The sequence below is a fragment of the Pseudophryne corroboree genome, chromosome 4 (assembly GCF_028390025.1).
Source record: "Pseudophryne corroboree isolate aPseCor3 chromosome 4, aPseCor3.hap2, whole genome shotgun sequence".
Lineage (NCBI taxonomy): Eukaryota > Metazoa > Chordata > Amphibia > Anura > Myobatrachidae > Pseudophryne > Pseudophryne corroboree.
In genome coordinates, this window is record NC_086447.1 from 483,246,489 (window position 1) to 483,267,692 (window position 21,204).

The 21,204-nt window shown below is 46.0% G+C and overlaps 1 protein-coding gene across 3 annotated transcripts in view; it reads right to left on the bottom strand.

Moving 5' to 3' along the window:
* Window positions 1-21,204, bottom strand: part of PDSS2 (decaprenyl diphosphate synthase subunit 2) — a 574,604-nt gene that overhangs the window by 367,948 nt on the left and 185,452 nt on the right. For all 3 annotated transcript variants that reach the window (XR_010176032.1, XM_063917071.1, XM_063917070.1), the window contains exon 3: window positions 19,730-19,864. Coding sequence is in view for 2 of the 3 variants with exons in the window: in XM_063917071.1 (XP_063773141.1) it covers window positions 19,730-19,864 (135 nt within the window). In the remaining variant the exon portion in view is untranslated. The remainder of the gene's footprint in view (window positions 1-19,729; window positions 19,865-21,204) is intronic.

The following is a 21,204-nucleotide window of genomic DNA, read 5'->3' on the forward strand; positions in this document are numbered from 1 at the left end:
GGACTGTACGTGTGCAGGACCTGTTCTGCTTGACAGGCTGTGCCCATTTAGGGGTGGGGATAGTATGGATCCGGGCATCGTTCTACAAGATTGGGGTTTGTCACCCCTCTTTTGTAGGCATGCTGAGGCCAGGGTCCGACACAGATTTCCTGACCCCAGCGCCATGAACAGTCTGGCCTTCCAGAGTAACCTGCGGGAAGCTCAAAAAGCCGATATTCACATAAGTGATCTGATGATGCAACTTCAGAGGCAGCAGCGGATCACAGATGCAAGCAGGAGGCATCAATTTGTAAAGTGTCACTACAAGGAGTTAGAAGGGGATCTGTTTATTAAAAGAACTCTGTATAGGACGAGTGGGCACTCGCTGAGGCTAGAGGAGAGAAAATTCCGTACACAACGTAGGAAAGGGTTCTTCACGGTAAGGGCAATAAAGCTTTGGAACTCCCTGTCGGAGAAGGTAATAATGGCAGACTCCATAAAAGCATTTAATAATGGATTGGACACATTTTTAACTGGAGAACGTATTCAAGGTTATAGCATTTAGCATTAATATCTGGGAGTGGTAGATTAATAGTTGTCAATTGGTACTAAACCATTACTTCAGCAGGTGCTTTCTAATATGAACAGGTTAACACAGAATACAGATTGAACCCGATGGGCATTTTGCCTCTTTTCAACCTCACTGACTATGTAACTATGTAACTATTTACACAAGATGCCTCCTGCTTCATTGATAGAATGTAGCAGTAGCGGCTACTGCACTGCATCCATCTCTGAATCACCACAGAGCTTGTTATATAGCCCCACAATGCCGTTCCCATAGAAAATTATATGGACAGCTACTGTGAGTGCTGATGTTGGGTTAGCCTCCTCAACCTGCTCAGGAGGTGTGTCAGAAATATTTAACACATGCTGCATGGCCTCAATCATCAACTACACCCCTTACCAAGTGATGCCGTCCCCCTTGACACATCCCCATCTCCGTCTGCTGTGTCAGAATCGGTATCCATGTCATCCTGCGTAATTTGGGCAAGAGCACGTTTGTGAGAATATAGCACAGGGGCCCCGGGGGAGCAGTATCGGACCATACTGCCATAGAGGACTGCAATACCTGAGTTGCATGCTCAGTCCTTGCAACCCTTTCAGAAATCTGAGAAATAGCCCACCTAAGAGAGGCTAACCACTCTGGTTCCCTAACCGGGATCTGCGCTACAACAATGCAATCCTGATTACATGGGATGGGATCTTCCTGAGAAGATATATCCTCTGCAGCATATGAGACAAAGTCTCTAGACATGGTTGCTTGCACACCCCATATACATACAGGGCAGACAGAGTTTTCCCCCCAAGAATGGCAGAGAGACACAGAGATTGGAGCCAACCCACACACAGCGCTATACAGTTATAGGGAGACCAATAACCAGCGCTGACTGTGTCTCTTAATAGGTGACACAGTCTATACACAGCCTCCCCTCCCTTCTACAACCCCCTGGTACCATACAGATAGCTGGAGTTGCTCTGGAGGTACTGCTCTTCACAGGCAGCGTGTCTGCAGGCAGGAAAATGGCGCTGGACGCTGCTGGGTCCGCTCTGAGAAGCTATGCCCCCTTAATGGCGCTGTCTTCCCGCTCTTCCAAGATTATACTGGCCTGAGGGTTTTCTGCTGGCAGAGATCCGAGGACCCAGACAGGCTTTCTGGTCAGTGTAGGGTTAGGGCGCTCCTCACAGCGTCGCACCATGTACCGCTGAGCTCCCGAAACACAGTCAGTACTGCGCTCCCTACCCTGTAGCCACCATCTTCACATCGGCTCCCTGCTTGCCAGGGAGCAGATGACTCACTCGCCACACTTCAGCTCTGCAAGGGGGTGGCGGCATGCTGCCGGGGTGAGCATTCCCCTGCGGCGGGGAGCGATCTATCCCCTCTGGAGCTCAGTGTCCAGTCAGCGGAGACAGTGGCTCAGACCTCGCAGGACGGACACTGCTCTCCCCCCTCAGTCCCTCGATGCAGGGAGGCTGTTGCCAGCAGCCTCCCTGTAAAATAAACTCTAAAAAAAAAACTTTTACTAAAGAAGCTCCCCTAGCTGTGACCGGCTCCTCCTCCTTTTCTAAACTGAGTCTGGTAGGAGGGGCATAGTGGGAGGAGCCAGCCCACACTGTTAAACTCTTATAAAGTGCTAATGGCTCCTGGTGGACCCGTCTATACCCCATGTACTAATATGGACCCCAGCATCCTCTAGGATGTAAGAGAAAGCTGAAATAGCTCCAATGTTTTTGCAAGGCTGGGAACCTATCTGAGGATCTGATGAATTTAAGCTTGGTACACACTGGTGCGACTGGCATTCGTTCCGATGGAACAAAATGCCCTTGTGTACACACTGGAACATGAAGGATGGAAAGATCATGTGCCGTTCTTCATAAGCATAAACAAGGTCGCTAGCAATATTATTAGGTTTCATGTGTAGAACATCAAAGCTAACTTCCGCTGCTAGAGACCCCAGGAGCGCGCAATAACCCATACACACTGAGCGATGTTGTCCATTTGTGGTTACAAAATGGCAAATCGGCCCAACATCGCTCCAGTGTGTAGGACATTTGCAGTTGCAAGTGGAAATAAACTGCCTTGCTATCTCACTTCAACTAAACAAAACTGAGAAAGCATGTTGCTACAGTCTCCCAAATAATGAACCTAGAAATCATGATCAAGTTGACAACAAGTGTATGTGACAGGACCTTAGAGCACAAAGGGAGTAATACAGACTGTTTGAAAACAATTTACAGCTGATGACGTTCAGCAACCTTCTGCTTGCCACGGAAAATAAGATTTTACTCACCGGTAAATCTATTTCTCGTAGTCCGTAGTGGATGCTGGGAACTCCGTAAGGACCATGGGAATAGCGGCTCCGCAGGAGACTGGGCACAACTAAAAGAAAGCTTTTAGACTACCTGGTGTGCACTGGCTCCTCCCACTATGACCCTCCTCCAAGCCTCAGTTAGGATACTGTGCCCGGAAGAGCTGACACAATAAGGAAGGATTTTGAATCCCGGGTAAGACTCATACCAGCCACACCAATCACACCGTATAACTTGTGATACTATACCCAGTTAACAGTATGAAATATAACTGAGCCTTTCAACAGATGGCTCAACAATAACCCTTAGTAAGGCAATAACTACATACAAGTATTGCAGACAATCCGCACTTGGGATGGGCGCCCAGCATCCACTACGGACTACGAGAAATAGATTTACCGGTGAGTAAAATCTTATTTTCTCTGACGTCCTAGTGGATGCTGGGAACTCCGTAAGGACCATGGGGATTATACCAAAGCTCCCAAACGGGCGGGAGAGTGCGGATGACTCTGCAGCACCGAATGAGAGAACTCAAGGTCCTCCTCAGCCAGGGTATCAAATTTGTATAATTTTGCAAACGTGTTTGCCCCTGACCAAGTTGCAGCTCGGCAAAGTTATAAAGCCGAGACCCCTCGGGCAGCCGCCCAAGATGAGCCCACTTTCCTCGTGGAATGGGCTTTTACTGATTTAGGATGCGGCAATCCAGCCGCAGAATGCTCCAGCTGAATTGTGCTACAAATTCAGCGAGCAATAGTCTGCTTAGAAGCAGGAGCACCTATTTTGTTGGGTGCCTACAGGATAAAAAGCGAGTCAGTTTTCCTGACTCCAGCCGTCCTGGAAATATAAAATTTTAAGGCCCTGACTACGTCCAGTAACTTGGAATCTTCCAAGTCCCTAGTAGCCGCAGGGACTACAATAGGTTGGTTTAAGTGAAAAGCTGATACCACCTTAGGGAGAAACTGGGGACGAGTCCTCAATTCTGCCCTATCCATATGGAAAATCAGATAAGGGCTTTTACATGACAAAGCCGCCAATTCTGACACACGCCTGGCCGAAGCCATGGCCAATAACATGACCACTTTCCACGTGAGATATTTCAAATCCACAGTTTTAAGTGGCTCAAACCAATGTGATTTTAGGAAACTCAACACCACGTTGAGATCCCAAGGTGCCACAGGAGGCACAAAAGGGGGCTGAATATGTAGCACTCCCTTTACAAATGTCTGAACTTCAGGCAGTGAAGCCAGTTCTTTCTGGAAGAAAATCGACAGAGCCGAAATCTGGACCTTAATGGAACCCAACTTTAGGCCCATAGTCACTCCTGACTGTAGGAAGTGCAGAAAACGACCCAGCTGAAATTCCTCTATTGGGGCCTTCCTGGCCTCACACCACGCAACATATTTTCGCCAAATACGGTGATAATGGTTTGCGGTTACTTCTTTCCTGGCTTTTATCAGCGTAGGAATGACTTCCTCCGGAATGCCTTTTTCCTTTAGGATCCGGAATTCAACCGCCATGCCGTCAAACGCAGCCGCGGTAAGTCTTGGAACAGATAGGGCCCCTGCTGTAGCAGATCCTGTCTGAGCGGTAGAGGCCATGGGGCCTCTGATATCATTTCTTGAAGTTCTGGGTATCAAGCTCTTCTTGGCCCATCCAGAACCATGAGAATCGTTCTTACTCCTCATTTTCTTATTATTCTCAGTACCTTTGGTATGAGAGGCAGAGGAGGGAATACATAAACCGACTGGTACACCCACGGTGTCACTAGAGCGTCCACAGCTGTTGCCTGAGGGTCCCTTGACCTGGCGCAATATCTATTTTTTTGTTCTGGATGAAGTCCCCACTCTCCCGGGTGTAGGTCGTGTCTGCTGAGGAAGTCTGCTTCCCAGTTGTCCACTCCCGGAATGAACACTGCTGACAGTGCTAAGACGTGATTCTCCGCCCATCGGAGAATCCTTGTGGCTTCTGCCATCGCCATCCTGCTTCTTGTGCCGCCCTGTCGGTTTACAAGGGCGACTGCCGTGATGTTGTCTGATTGGATCAGTACCGGCTGGTTTTGAAGCAGAGGCCTTGCCAGACTTAGGGCATTGTAAATGGCCCTCAGTTCCAGAATATTTATGTGTAGGGACGACTCCTGACTTGACCAAGGTCCTTGGAAATTTGTTCCCTGTGTGACTGCCCCCCAGCCTCGAAGGCTGGCATCCGTGGTTACCAGGACCCAGTCCTGTATGCCGAATCTGCGGCCCTCTTGAAGATGAGCACTCTGCAGCCACCACAGTAGAGATACCCTGGTCCTTGGAGACAGGGTTATCAGCCGATGCATCTGAAGATGCGATCCCGACCACTTGTCCAAGAGGTACCACTGAAAGGTTCTTGCATGGAACCTGCCGAATGGAATTTTGCTTCGTAAGAAGCTACCATTTTTCCCAGGACTCGTGTGCAGTGATGCACCGATACCTGTTTTGGTTTCAGGAGGTCTCTGACTAGAGATGACAGCTCCTTGGCTTTCTCCTGCGGGAGAAACACTTTTTTCTGTTCTGTGTCCAGAACCATCCCCAGGAACAGTAGGCGTGTGGTAGGAACCAGCTGTGACTTTGGAATGTATAGAATCCATCCGTGCTGTTGTAGCACTTCCCGAGATAGTGCTACTCCGACCAACAACTGCTCCTTGGACCTCGCCTTTATAAGGAGATCGTCCAAGTACGGGAAAATTAAAACTCCCTTTTTTCGAAGGAGTATCATCATTTCTGCCATTACCTTGGTAAAGACCCTCGGTGCCGTGGACAGTCCAAACGCAGTGTTTGGAATTGGTAATGGCAATCCTGTACCACAAATCTGAGGTACTCCTGGTGAGGATGGTAAATGGGGACATGTAGGTAAGCATCCTTGATGTCCAGGGATACCATGTAATCCCCCTCCTCCAGGCTTGCAATAACCGCCCTGAGCGATTCCATCTTGAACTTGAATTTTTTTATGTATGTGTTCAAGGATTTCAAATTTAAAATGGGTCTCACCGAACCGTCCGGTTTCGGTACCACAAACAGTGTGGAATAGTAACCCCGTCCTTGTTGAAGTAGGGGCACCTTGACTATCACCTGCTGGGAATACAGCTTGTGAATTGCCTCTAGCACAGCCTCCCTGCCTGAGGGAGTTGTCGGCAAGGCAGATTTGAGGAAACGGCGGGGGGGAGACGCCTCGAATTCCAGCTTGTACCCCTGAGATACTACTTGAAGGATCCAGGGATCCACCTGTGAGCGAGCCCACTGATCGCTGAAATTTTTGAGGCGGCCCACCACCGTACCTGGCTACGCCTGTGGAGCCCCCGCGTCATGCGGTGGACTCAGAGGAAGCGGGGGAAGAATTTTGATTCTGGGAACTGGCTGACTGGTGCAGCTTTATCCCTCTTCCCTCGTCTCTGTGCAGAAAGGAAGCGCCTTTGACCCGCTTGCTTTTCTGAAGCCGAAAGGACTGTACCTGATAATACAGTGCTTTCTTAGGCTGTGAGGAAACCTGAGGTAAAAAAATTTCTTCCCAGCTGTTGCTGTGGATACGAGGTCCCAGAGACCATCCCCAAACAATTCCTCACCTTTATAAGGCTCTATGTGCCTTTTAAAGTCAGCATCACCTGTCCAGTGTCGGGTCTCTAATACCCTCCTGACAGAATGGACATTGCATTAATTCTGGATGCCAGCCGGCAAAATATCCCTCTGTGCATCCCTCCTATATAAGACGACGTCTTATGTTCGCAAAATAGTATCCCTGTTTGACAGGGTTACAGACCACGCTGCAGCAGCACTATCTGCAGGTCTCAGTCTAGTACCTGAGTGTGTAAATACAGACTTCAGGATAGCCTCCTGCTTTTTATCAGCAGGTACCTTCAAAGTGGCCGTATCCTAAGACGGCAGTGCCACCTTTTTTGACAAACGTGTGAGCGCCTTATCCACCCTAGGGGATATCACCCAGCGTTACTTATCCTCTGGCGGGAAAGGGTACGCCATCAGTAACTTTTTAGAAATTACCAGTTTCTTATCGGGGGAACCCACGCTTTTTCACACTTCATTCACTCATTTGATGGGGGAACAAAACACTACCTGCTTTTTCTCCCCAAACATAAAACCCTTTTTTAGTGGTACTTGGGTTAATGTCAGAAATGTGTAACACATTTTTTATTGCCGGGATCATGTAACAGATGTTCCTAGTGGATTGTGTATATGTCTCAACCTCGTCGACACTGGAGTCAGACTCCGTGTCGACATCTGTGTCTGCCATCTGAGGGAGCGGGCGTTTTTGAGCCCCTGATGGCCTTTGAGACGCCTGGGCAGGCGCGGGCTGAGAAGCCGGCTGTCCCATAGCTGTTACGTCATCCAGCCTTTTATGTAAGGAGTTGACACTGTCGGTTTATACCTTCCACCTATCCATCCACTCTGGTGTCGGCCCCACAGGGGGCAACATCACATTTATCGGCATCTGCTCTGCCATCACATAAGCCTCCTCATCAAACGTGTCGACACAGCCGTACCGACACACCGCACACACACAGGGAATGCTCTGACTGAGGACAGGACCCCAACACAGCCCTTTGGGGAGACAGAGAGAGAGTATGCCAGCACACACCAGAGCGCTATATAATTTAGGGATTAACACTATATTGAGTGAATTTTTCCCAATAGCTGCTTGTATATACAATATTGCGCCTAAATTTAGTGCCCCCCCTCTCTTTTTAACCCTTTGAGCCTGCAAACTACAGGGGAGAGCCTGGGGAGCTGTCTTCCAGCTGCACTGTGAAGAGAAAATGGCGCCAGTGTGCTGAGGGAGATAGCTCCGCCCCTTTTTCGCGGACTTTTCTCCCGCTTTTTTATGGATTCTGGCAGGGGTATTTATCACATATATAGTCTCTGGGGCTATATATTGTGATATATTTGCCAGCCAAGGTGTTTTTATTGCTGCTCAGGGCGCCCCCCCCAGCGCCCTGCACCCTCAGTGACCGGAGTGTGAAGTGTGCATGAGGAGCAATGGCGCACAGCTGCAGTGCTGTGCGCTACCTTGGTGAAGACTGATGTCTTCTGCCGCCGATTTTCCGGACCTCTTCTTGCTTCTGGCTCTGTAAGGGGGACGGCGGCGCGGCTCCGGGAACGAACACCAAGGCCAGTTCCATGGTGTCCAGTAGCCTAAGAAGCCCAAGCTACCACCACTTAGGTAGGTTCGCTTCTTCTCCCCTTAGTCCCTCGATGCAGTGAGCCTGTTGCCAGCAGGTCTCACTGTAAAATAAAAAACCTAAAATAAACTTTCTTTCTAGGAGCTCAGGAGAGCCCCTAGTGTGCATCCAGCTCGGCCGGGCACAGAAATCTAACTGAGGCTTGGAGGAGGGTCATAGTGGGAGGAGCCAGTGCACACCAGGTAGTCTAAAAGCTTTCTTTTAGTTGTGCCCAGTCTCCTGCGGAGCCGCTATTCCCATGGTCCTTACGGAGTTCCCAGCATCCACTAGGACGTCAGAGAAAAGGGAATCAATGATCCAACAGAAGTGTGTTCTTAGACATATCATGCCGTTAGATTGTAATGCAAATAAACATAGACACTGTCTAACAACGACGTAGCAATTTTACGGTCAAGATGTTGAAAGTAAAACAGTCACATCTGCAGAACTGCACGCGTAAAAAAGCAGTAAGAGTCAGGTTTTATGGTTTAAGGTTGAATGAAAGTGCCATAGCCTTGGTATGTTAGGATCACACATCTCTAGTGGATTATGATGGCATTACTGCATTCTAAGCAGACATATTAATAGGTCTTTTCCCCCTGCAAACAGATAATTGCCTGACAAATACTGCTGTTTGAGCCAGGGAAGAGCAGAGGTTATGGTCATGTAATGTGTTTTTATTTTTTTAAACCATAAAACCTGACAATTTGCAGGCAATAAAAGTGGTTGTTTTAATCTTAAGGTAGATTGTAGGATAATATTTGTACCCTGCATACAGTAGTAAACAGCTGAACTGCACAGGCAAAATAAGTATGGTGATATAGTAATTGTTGAGCAATAAAGCACAGAAAGTACTAGCAACAGATTTTGTCTGCAGACGGCTCTGAACATGCTTATTTCCTTTGTAAAATATTGTACGTTTTCAAGCAATTGGTTTCAAGGTGATGATGATCCCTTAGACATAATATGTATTTAATAAGAATTTACTTACCGATAATTCTATTTCTCATAGTCCGTAGTGGATGCTGGGTACTCCGAAAGGACCATGGGGAATAGCGGCTCCGCAGGAGACTGGGCACAAAGTAAAAGCTTTAGGACTAGCTGGTGTGCACTGGCTCCTCCCCCTATGACCCTCCTCCAAGCCTCAGTTAGGATACTGTGCCCGGACGAGCGTACACAATAAGGAAGGATTTTGAATCCCGGGTAAGACTCTTACCAGCCACACCAATCACACCGTACAACTTGTGATCTGAACCCAGTTAACAGCATGATAACAGAAGGAGCCTCTGAAAAGATGGCTCACAACAACAATAACCCGATTTTTGTAACAATAACTATGTACAAGTAATGCAGACAATCCGCACTTGGGATGGGCGCCCAGCATCCACTACGGACTATGAGAAATAGAATTATCAGTAAGTAAATTCTTATTTTCTCTAACGTCCTAGTGGATGCTGGGGACTCCGAAAGGACCATGGGGATTATACCAAAGCTCCCAAACGGGCGGGAGAGTGCGGATGACTCTGCAGCACCGAATGAGAGAACTCCAGGTCCTCCTCAGCCAGGGTATCAAATTTGTAGAATTTAGCAAACGTGTTTGCCCCTGACCAAGTAGCAGCTCGGCAAAGTTGTAAAGCCGAGACCCCTCGGGCAGCCGCCCAAGATGAGCCCACTTTCCGTGTGGAATGGGCTTTTATAGATTTTGGCTGTGGCAGGCCTGCCACAGAATGTGCAAGCTGAATTGTACTACAAATCCAACGAGCAATCGTCTGCTTAGAAGCAGGAGCACCCAGCTTGTTGGGTGCATACAGGATAAACAGCGAGTCAGATTTTCTGACTCCAGCCGTCCTGGAAACATATATTTTCAGGGCCCTGACTACGTCCAGCAACTTGGAATCCTCCAAGTCCCTAGTAGCCGCAGGCACCACAATAGGTTGGTTTAAGTGAAATGCTGAAACCACCTTAGCGAGAAATTGAGGACGAGTCCTCAATTCTGCCCTGTCCGTATGAAAAATTAGGTAAGGGCTTTTATAGGATAAAGCCGCCAATTCTGATACACGCCTGGCTGAAGCCAGGGCTAACAGCATTACCACTTTCCATGTGAGATATTTCAAGTCCACAGTGGTGAGTGGTTCAAACCAATGTGATTTTAGGAATCCCAACACTACATTGAGATCCCAAGGTGCCACTGGAGGCACAAAAGGAGGCTGTATATGCAGTACTCCCTTGACAAACGTCTGAACTTCAGGAACAGAAGCTAGTTCTTTTTGGAAGAATATCGACAGGGCCGAAATTTGAACCTTAATGGACCCTAATTTGAGGCCCATAGACAGTCCTGTTTGCAGGAAATGCAGGAATCGACCCAGTTGAAATTCCTCCGTAGGGGCCTTCCTGGCCTCGCACCACGCAACATATTTACGCCAAATACGGTGATAATGTTGTACGGTTACATCCTTCCTGGCTTTGATCAGGGTAGGGATGACTTCATCCGGAATGCCTTTTTCCTTCAGGATCCGGCGTTCAACCGCCATGCCGTCAAACGCAGCCGCGGTAAGTCTTGGAACAGACATGGTCCCTGCTGGAGCAGGTCCTGTCTTAGAGGTAGAGGCCACGGGTCTTCCGTGAGCATCTCTTGAATTTCCGGGTACCAAGTCCTTCTTGGCCAATCCGGAGCCACGAGTATAGTCTTTACTCCTCTCCTTCTTATGATTCTCAGTACTTTTGGTATGAGAGGAAGAGGAGGGAACACATACACTGACCGGTACACCCACGGTGTTACCAGAGCGTCCGCAGCTATTGCCTGAGGGTCCCTTGACCTGGAGCAATATCTGTCCAGTTTTTTGTTGAGGCGAGACGCCATCATGTCCACCTTTGGTTTTTCCCAACGGTTTACAATCAAGTGGAAGACTTCTGGGTGAAGTCCCCACTCCCCCGGGTGAAGATCGTGTTTGCTGAGGAAGTCTGCTTCCCAGTTGTCCACTCCCGGAATGAACACTGCTGACAGTGCTATCACATGATTTTCCGCCCAGCGAAGAATCCTTGTCACTTCCGTCATTGCCCTCCTGCTTCTTGTGCCGCCCTGTCCGACTGGATCAATACTGGCTGACCCTGAAGCAGAGGCCTTGCCTGACTTAGGGCATTGTAAATGGCCCTTAGTTCCAGGATATTTATGTGAAGTGACGTTTCCATGCTTGACCACAAGCCCTGGAAATTTTTTTTTTTTTTCCCTGTGTGACTGCTCCCCAGCCTCTCAGGCTGGCATCCGTGGTCACCAGGACCCAATCCTGAATGCCGAATCTGCGGCCCTCTAGGAGATGAGCACTCTGTAACCACCACAGGAGAGACACCCTTGTCCTTGGAGACAGGGTAACCCGCTGATGCATTTGAAGATGCGATCCGGACCATTTGTCTAGCAGATCCAACTGAAAAGTTCTTGCGTGGAATCTGCCGAATGGAATCGCTTCGTAAGAAGCCACCATCTTTCCCAGGACCCTTGTGCACTGATGCACTGACACCTGGCCTGGTCTTAGGAGTTTCCTGACTAGGTCGGATAACTCCCTGGCTTTCTCTTCCGGGAGAAACACCTTTTTCTGTACTGTGTCCAGAATCATCCCTAGGAACAGCAGACGTGTCGTCGGAATCAGCTGCGATTTTGGAATATTTAGAATCCATCCGTGCTGTCGTAGTACTATTTGAGATAGTGCTACTCCGACCTCTAACTGTTCTCTGGACCGTGCCCTTATCAGGAGATCGTCCAAGTAAGGGATAATTAAGACGCCTTTTCTTCGAAGAAGAATCATCATTTCGGCCATTACCTTGGTAAAGACCCAGGGTGCCGTGGACAATCCAAACGGCAGCGTCTGAAACGGATAGTGACAGTTCTGTACCACAAACCTGAGGTACCCTTGGTGAGAAGGGCAAATTGGGACATGGAGGTAAGCATCCTTGATGTCCAGAGACACCATGTAGTCCCCTTCTTCCAGGTTCGCTATCACTGCTCTGAGTGACTCCATCTTGAACTTGAACCTTTTTATGTAAGTGTTCAAGGCTTTCAGATTTAAAATGGGTCTCACCGAGCCGTCCGGCTTCGGTACCACAAACAGCGTGGAGTAATACCCCTTTCCCTGTTGTAGGAGGGGTACCTTGATTATCACTTGCTGGGAATACAGCTTGTGAATGGCTTCCAATACCGCCTCCCTGTCGGGGGTAGACGTTGGTAAAGCAGACTTCAGGAACCGGCGAGGGGGAGACGTCTCGAATTCCAATTTGTACCCCTGAGATACTACCTGCAGGATCCAGGGGTCCACTTGCGAGTGAGCCCACTGCGCGCTGAAATTCTTGAGACGGGCCCCCACCGTGCCTGAGTCCGCTTGTAAGGCCCCAGCGTCATGCTGAGGACTTGGCAGAAGCGGGGGAGGGCTTCTGGTCGTGGGAAGAAGCTGTCTGTTGCAGTCTTTTTCCCCTTCCTCTGCCCCGGGGCAGATATGAGTGGCCTTTTGCCCGCTTGCCCTTATGGGGACGAAAGGACTGAGCCTGAAAAGGCGGTATCTTTTTCTGCTGCGAGGTGACTTGGGGTAAAAAAGGTGGATTTCCCAGCCGTTGCCGTGGCCACCAGGTCCGATAGACCGCCCCCAAATAACTCCTCCCCTTTATACGGCAATACTTCCATATGCCGTTTGGAATCCGCATCCCCTGACCACTGTCGCGTCCATAATCCTCTTCTGGCATTAATGGACATCGCACTTACTCTTGATGCCAGAGTGCAAATGTCTCTCTGTGCATCTCGCATATATAGGAATGCATCCTTTAAATGCTCTATAGTCAATAATATATTGTCCCTGTCCAGGGTATCAATATTTTCAGTCAGGGAATCCGACCAAGCCACCCCAGCACTGCACATCCAGGCTGAGGCTATTGCTGGTCGCAGTATAACACCAGTATGTGTGTATATACTTTTAAGGATATTTTCCAGCCTCCTATCTGCTGGCTCCTTAAGGGCGGCCGTTTCTGGAGACGGTAACGCCACTTGTTTTGATAAGCGTGTGAGCGCCTTATCCACCCTAGGGGGTGTTTCCCAACGAGCCCTAACCTCTGGTGGGAAGGGATATAGTGCCAATAATTTTTTAGAAATTAGCAGTTTTTTGTCGGGGGTAACCCACGCTTCATCACACACTTCATTCAATTCATCTGATTCAGGAAAAACTACGGGTAGTTTTTTCACACCCCACATAATACCCCTTTTTGTGGTACTTGCAGTATCAGAGATGTGCAAAACCTCCTTCATTGCCGTGATCATGTAACGTGTGGCCCTACTGGAAAATACGTTTGTTTCTTCACCGTCGACACTCGAGTCAGTGTCTGTGTCCGTGTCGACCCACTGAGGTAACGGGCGTTTAATAGCCCCTGACGGTGTTTGAGACGCCTGGACAGGCACTAACTGAGCTGCCGGCTGTCTCATGTCGTCAACAGTTTTCTGTAACGTGCCGACACTGTCACGTAATTCCTTAATTACGGCCATCCATTCAGGTGTCGACTCCCTAGGGGGTGACATCACCATTATAGGCAATTGCTCCGCCTCCACATCATTTTCCTCCTCATACATGTCGACACACACGTACCGACACCCAGCACACACACAGGGAATGCTCTGATAGAGGACAGGACCCACTTAGCCCCTTGGGGAGACAGAGGGAGAGTTTGCCAGCACACACCAGAGCGCTATATATGTATAGGGACAACCTTACAATAAGTGTCTATCCCTTATAGCTGCTTATATCTGTTATTTTGCCAAATAAGTGCCCCCCTCTCTTTTTTACCCTGTTTCTGTAGTTGCAGGATGCAGGGGAGATTCTGGGAGCCTTCCTACCAGCGGAGCTGTGTGGGAAAAATGGCGCTGTGTGCTGAGGAGATAGGCCCCGCCCCCTTCACGGCGGGCTCTTCTCCCGCTTTTTTCTGGAAAACTGGCAGGGGTTAAATACATCCATATAGCCCAGGAGCTATATGTGATGTATTTTTTGCCAAATAAGGTAAATTCATTGCTTCCCAGGGCGCCCCCCCCAGCGTCCTGCACCCTCAGTGACCGAAGTGTGAAGTGTGCTGAGAGCAATGGCGCACAGCTGCAGTGCTGTGCGCTACCTTATGAAGACAGGAAAGTCTTCTGCCGCCGATTTATGGACCTCTTCTTGCTTCAGCATCTGTAAGGGGGCCGGCGGCGCGGCTCCGGGACCCATCCATGGCTGGGCCTGTGATCGTCCCTCTGGAGCTAATGTCCAGTAGCCTAAGAAGCCCAATCCACTCTGCACGCAGGTGAGTTCGCTCCTTCTCCCCTTAGTCCCTCAATGCAGTGAGCCTGTTGCCAGCAGGTCTCACTGAAAATAAAAAAACTATTTAAACTTTTACTCTAAGCAGCTCAGGAGAGCCACCTAGATTGCACCCTTCTCGTTCGGGCACAAAATCTTAACTGAGGCTTGAGGAGGGTCATAGGGGGAGGAGCCAGTGCACACCAGCTAGTCCTAAAGCTTTTACTTTGTGCCCAGTCTCCTGCGGAGCCGCTATTCCCCATGGTCCTTTCGGAGTCCCCAGCATCCACTAGGACGTTAGAGAAATTTGATTTTCTTATTTTTTTTAAACCTGCATCAAAACATATTCCTGGTTAACATGGTTCCCTTATTTGGTTCTCGAGGCAATGAGGTAGCGAGCAGGTGTACTGATCAAAAGATGCAATCCCTTTAACGCCCAAAAGAGTAACACCAGAATTGATTGGATGTCCCTAAATCTAACCAGAGCCCAGTGACTGCTGCAAACAATTGTTTTTCCCACAGCTCTATGGTAAGAGTAAGATGCACATAAATGCAAATAAGTCAAATATTGTAGGTGGTAAAGATACTTTAAGCACTTTACAATTGTGTAACACAATAACCCCAGTTCATATTATGACATACAGTGGTCACATCACCAATTCATACACAGCGTAGGGACGGGTTCGATTACCTCGCATGTTAATAATCTGCAGACACTGCATTACGTTTTTGAACATAAAATCAGATTTTAACCAAGTTGCGCCCATCCTGCAGGTTTTGCAAGTTAATTCTGTAGTGGGTGGAATAAATTAAGAACATGAAAGAGTGCTGAAATCATCTTGAAAAAAGTTACATAAGATACCAAGGGGCATATGTAATAGGGTCTGAGTTTGCAGGACGAACTCGGACACTTTTTTTAAAGCGGCAATCATTTACAAGACAAAAACATGACTTGTAAATGACTGCCCCTTGAAAAACACGTCTGACTTTGGCCAGCATCCTGCACGTTGGGCGAACTTGGACTCCATTACATCCCGCCCATTAAATTTTACAAACACAAATGTGAAAATACTTTCCTGTTCATTAATGAAAATGCCTTCACCCAGCTTAAGAGGTGGTCAGAATGTGTGTTATGGTTACTCCTGAGAATTATTAATTCAAGCATGTTACATTCATGTTTTAGACTGCGTTAGCCCAATTCTCAAACCGTGTGAACACATTTACACTGAGCACAATGATTTTCTAATCTCTCGTGCAAGAGGTAAAGCAAATAACTCAGATTAGATTTTTTTATTTTGGTAATTTTATATAGTGAAAAGGGCATTATGTAAAATCAGCTCCTCCAAAGTGACAGGTTCTCTTTGGATTCATTCAGTTCCCCTGCCTGGCAAAATAACTCTATAAGACAAACTAACATACAGTATATAGGGGGGAATTAGATTAGCCGCAGTAATTTAGAAGAGAAGTGCGCAAAAATGTTTTGAAAAAAAGTCCTTTTGGAAGGAGGGGCGGGGGGGGGGGGGGGGGGGGCAAAGATGATTGTGCCTAATTAAATCCCCCCCCCCCCCCATAGTGTGTTAATAATATTACCTAGTGGTTATATACTGTAGGTGTACGCAGGGCATGCTTACTGACCTATAGCAGCCCAAGCAGTTGCTATAGGACTTGACTGCGAGTGTGTACACGCAATACAAATCCAGAGCGTTCAGAATTTACCATCTAGGAGGCCCACATATTACTTCTGAACATGTAGTTTGGGCTTTCAGTTTCCCTATGTTAATGATGATGTATGTAACAAAACTGTATAAACTACTATGGAAGATATGTACCAGAAAGACTTATTTGTGTATGTATATATATCTTAATGTCTATGATGTGTGAAAACAGTGGACAAAACTGTATACTGTATGATCTGCTTACCCATAATAAAATTATTAATCCTTACTTTGAAGAGTGCAGGATCAGTTGAAGTGTAAGGGATGGCTAAATTAAGTAGTAATTTTGCAGATACATCCAGGTAATGCCTTCCAGAAACACCACATACAGAAATCTATTAAGCGCATTTATTTACTCTCCTTAGTGGTTTCTTCCTGATAATCATAAATCTGAGGAACAGCTCAGAACTTAGTATTGTATGTATATACATTACATAGTTATGGTCCACGTTAATGGAAACTAAAAAAATAATAATAAAATAAAAATTATCTGTCCAAAAGAAAACAGCATATATCCTTACATACACATATAAGTTGTTTCTGAAACAGGGAAAAAAGATGAAGTCCCGACAGATGGGGAAAGATCAGAGGTGCAGCGGTGAACATATTTGGAAAGATGGTAATGGCTGATTTAGAAAAGGTGTGTGATAAAGATCAGACTAAAAGAAAATGAAGAGTACAGAATGGCAATCTCTCTAAGAAAGAAAGAGAGGCTTTAAAAAGTCTTCAGGGAAATAAGTCCATCACCATCAAACCTGCCGATAAGGGGGGCGGGGAAGTGGTGATGGACACAGAAATATATGAAGAAAAGGTGAACATGATGTTGTCCGATAAAAATACTTACCTACCGGTGAAGAAAAATCAGATGGAGAGAATAAAGAAGGAACTATGTGTCTTAGTGAATAAGTACTGCGGGATGGGAGTCATCACCGAACAAGAAAGGGATTTCTTGATAATGGATGATCCAACCCTTCCAGTAATCTATGGATTGCCTAAGATCCATAAGAATATGGAGGACCCCCCCACTACGACCCATAGTGGCAGGGATCGGTTCGGTAACGGCTAACCTTTCGCAGTTTATAGATTCATTTTTACCACCACTGGCATGTAATGGGAGGGTGTATCTGAAATATATAACTGATATTATTAATTAATTAGTTAAAGGGGGTACAGTGGCAAACGGGGGATATCCTAGTAACAGCGGACGTAGGGTCCCTCTATTCAATAATAGAACATGAGAAAGGGATGCAAGCTATTGAGGATATTTTGAATAAGGAAGAAAAAGATGCTAATTTAAAGAATTTCATTTTTGAAACTGTTGGTTTTATTTTGAAAAATAATAATTTTTTGTTTAAAGATACACATTACCTTCAGCGCCTCGGGACAGCGATGGGTACGAGATTTGCCCCCAGTTTTGCCAACATATTCATGGGCTCGTGGGAGGAGCGGCATGTGTGGGGCGAGCTGGGGGCGGGTCTCGTAATATATCAAAGGTATATAGATGACATAATCTTTGTTTGGAGGGGAGGGTGCCTGAAGGAATTCCAAGGAAAATTAAATAATAACGGATTTGGAGTAATACTAACATATACCCAAAGTGAGTCCAAGATTAATTATCTAGACCTGACAGTATATGTTAAGGATTTAACTATTTATACCCCAAATTATAACAAACCAACGGATAGTAATTCCTTTATTGGGAAAGATAGCAGTCACCATCCTAGTTGGTTGAAAGGGGTGCCGGGGAGTCAGTTCCGTCATTTAAAACGGAACTGCACAGAAGACCCCATTTATAAACAACAGGCACAGGCAATGAAAAATTGTGCAGAAGGGGTATGATTCCAGTATACTACAAAGTACACTTGAGGGGATAGGAGAGTTAGATAGGCATACTCTCTTACACCCCAGATCGAGACAGACTAGAGAGGATTTCTCTACTTCTTTTGTGACAACATATAATTCTAAGTATAACAGCATTGAAGGAGTAGTAAATAAACACTGGGAAAGATTAAAAAGTGATACAATATTGAAAAATATGCTCCCAGAAAAGCCAAAAATTATATACAAGAAAGCCCCCAACCTGAAAAATATGTTGGTAAAAAGTGCGATAGCCCCTGCACCAACTATGATGACAACAACTAAAACTAAAGTTTTTTTCAGGTGTGGATAGTTTGGAACTTGCAAATATATTAAGGGAAATGAAGGGAGTAAAATGGAAACCTTTATGTCCACTGTAACTAAAAAGAAGTATCAAATTAATCAATTCATGACATGTGAAACTAAAAATGTAGTTTATTTGATACAATGTGTCTGTATGAAACAGTATGTGGGGAGAACTAGTACAGCTTTTAAAATCAGGATGAGAGAACATATGAATAATATAAAGAAGGGTTTTGATAACCATCACCTGTCGGCACACTGCAAAGAAAAGCATGAATGCTCAATTAATAGTATCATTAATTTCAAAGCTATAGAACAGGTTAAGGGAAATTGGAGAAAAAACGATGTTGCTGCATCTCTAGCGAGGGCAGAGATGAGGTGGATTTATGAACTGAAAACGCTGCAGCCGGATGGACTAAACGGCGATTTTGAAATGAAGTGGTTTCTTTAAGAATGATTTCTTGGAGAGCCACTTTGAGATCCCCTTTCGGTCATGGTTAGCTGCAGCGTGAGAAACTCTGTAGTTTTTGAGAACATATATCTGATGAGGCAGTCCATATGTATGAGAAAGGGATTTTAGGTGTTTTTATGAAGAATACCTTTAAATTGGGCCGGAAGATATGCAATAGTAGCCAGAACCTGTATAAGGGCATAGGGATCCGTTCGTGCTCATCGGATTTCCAGGATGGGATATAAAAGAGTGACCAGACCAAACCCACCTATGCCTTGACAAAGACCCTGATTGGGTGGTAACGCGTCGGCGCAGTAGGTGGTTTTGGTCACTACGTATGAGAAGGAGGAGCCGGGAGCCGATGCTTATGCAGTGCAAGTAACGGGAGACGCAGCGGTTAGAAGAGTTCACCGGGGGTTAAGAGACCAGCGGACGGCTAGCAGGAGAGATAGCCCCTAAGTGCAAAGTGTCGAGTACAAAAGTCCCGACAGGAGGGTTCCACCGCTTAAACAGTTCAAACATCTGGGAGGTCCGGTGAGCATAAATCCTTCTTTAAAAGCCGAACTGTGTAACCTGTTGAATGACTTCTGGAATCCGGCATAACGCTTTAGGTTTTAAATGTTATTTTTAATAAATATTTTTGTTTTTTATCGATTGGAATATATGGACTGCGCTTTCTGGAATGAAGTTTTAATTTACACCTATCAATTGTAGTGCTATAGTAAATGGGAAGTGAGGCTGATTGGCAACAGTGCTGTGGAAGTTTCAAAGTCTCTCTTTTTTTCTGTATATGGATTCCAGCTGATTGGCTGATAAGAAATCTTTGAAAGTATGGCTGCAGTTGTGTTGGAGCGCTTAGGAAAGGATCCTTACTTTGTTTTTTTAACTAAATTACCAGATGTTAAAAAATAATGTTTAGAAAAATGAGCAATAAAAAGTTTCTTACTTCAAATAAAGTGCAAAATAAAAAACCCAAAAAACAAGCCATGTAGATAACAATTTTCAGGTATGAATTTTACAATGATGAACCCTGTATATTTAGAAAATCTTTTTTCCCCACCTTGTATAAATACCGCTGACCATGTCATGCTGTAGAGTGTCTTCCGCTGATTTACTAGGCCCAGCTGCTTTAGAAATGAGCAACACCACCAGGCCTCGCATCTGCAGATTGTTTCGACTGTCATACACAAAAGACCTGCCAAGATAAGACACTCATGAATACAATATACTGTACAATGTAAGTGTAAAACAACAAAATACATGAGATTAAAACACAATGAGCAATATTCAATTCTTTTCTCCACCTCCAGCCCGTGCACACCCGCCAATTCAATTGTTTCTACCGACGTGCGCTCTAACATTGCAGCTCACTACCCTACCTGGGGGTGCCAAGCTGAAACGAGTGAAAAGTGACCTGTTTGGATGCCCAAACGGAACTCTGAGTCCCGGCCATTAGTGTAGTCCGGATTAACTGCTTTACGCAGCTACACCTGACTGCTATGGGCGCAATTAAAAAGATCAATTGAATTTCACCCCACGATCTCCCACCACTTTAGACAGATGATCAAGTGTGATATAACAAATGAATAACGCCCTAAGAATGACACAGTATACTGAGAACGTGCTTGTATAATAATTTCTGTAAAACAGTATAATATTGTATTTAAAATATAGTATTTTATAGTCAGCTTTTAAATAGAGGGATACTCAGTACAAATGGTGAATGGAAAACAGTACTAAAATCTCATGGACCATGGATTGAATAAAAACATACATTTAATAAAGTATTTAAATGGTATACATACAATGCATCCGGAAAGTATTCACAGCGCTTCACTAGATGCATCAACAAAGTATTGAGCAAAGGCTGTAAATACTTATGTACATGTGATTTCTTAGTTTGTTTTTTTTCCATAAATTTGCAAAAATCTCAAAAAAACTTTTTTCACATTGTCATTATGGGGTATTGTGTGTAGGTATTTTGAGGGAACAGAATAATTTATTCCATTTTGGAATAAGGGCTGTAATATAACAAAATGTGGAAAACGTGAAGCTCTGTGAAAACTGTCCGGATGCACTGTATACAGTAAAAGACCTGATGAAACCCTGAAGGGTGAAACCGGTTAGACACTACACACACACAGAGAGCGGGGAAGCTCCGATTGCCCAAGGCAGCTGCACACGAAAAACCGGAAGCCTCACACACAGCGATGCCGGACTGAGCTAACGCTGCACGAGTAGTAAGAGCACAGCAAAATAGAATCAGCAACAGGAAGGACACAGGGGCCGTTGTTCAACGCTGCAACTGAAGGTATTACACTTCTTGAGAATTACAAACTGTGCTATCATTTGACCATCTGCACGTAAACGGATCATATGTAATGCATAGAGCACAACAGCAGGATCAATAATATACTGGTCACGTAACATGAACAGACCTCATTTAATACATTATAAAGGATCACAGGCCCTGGACATTATCTCACCAGCCAGTCAGGCCAGATATCTGAATGTTATTGCACCGTCATACTGTAT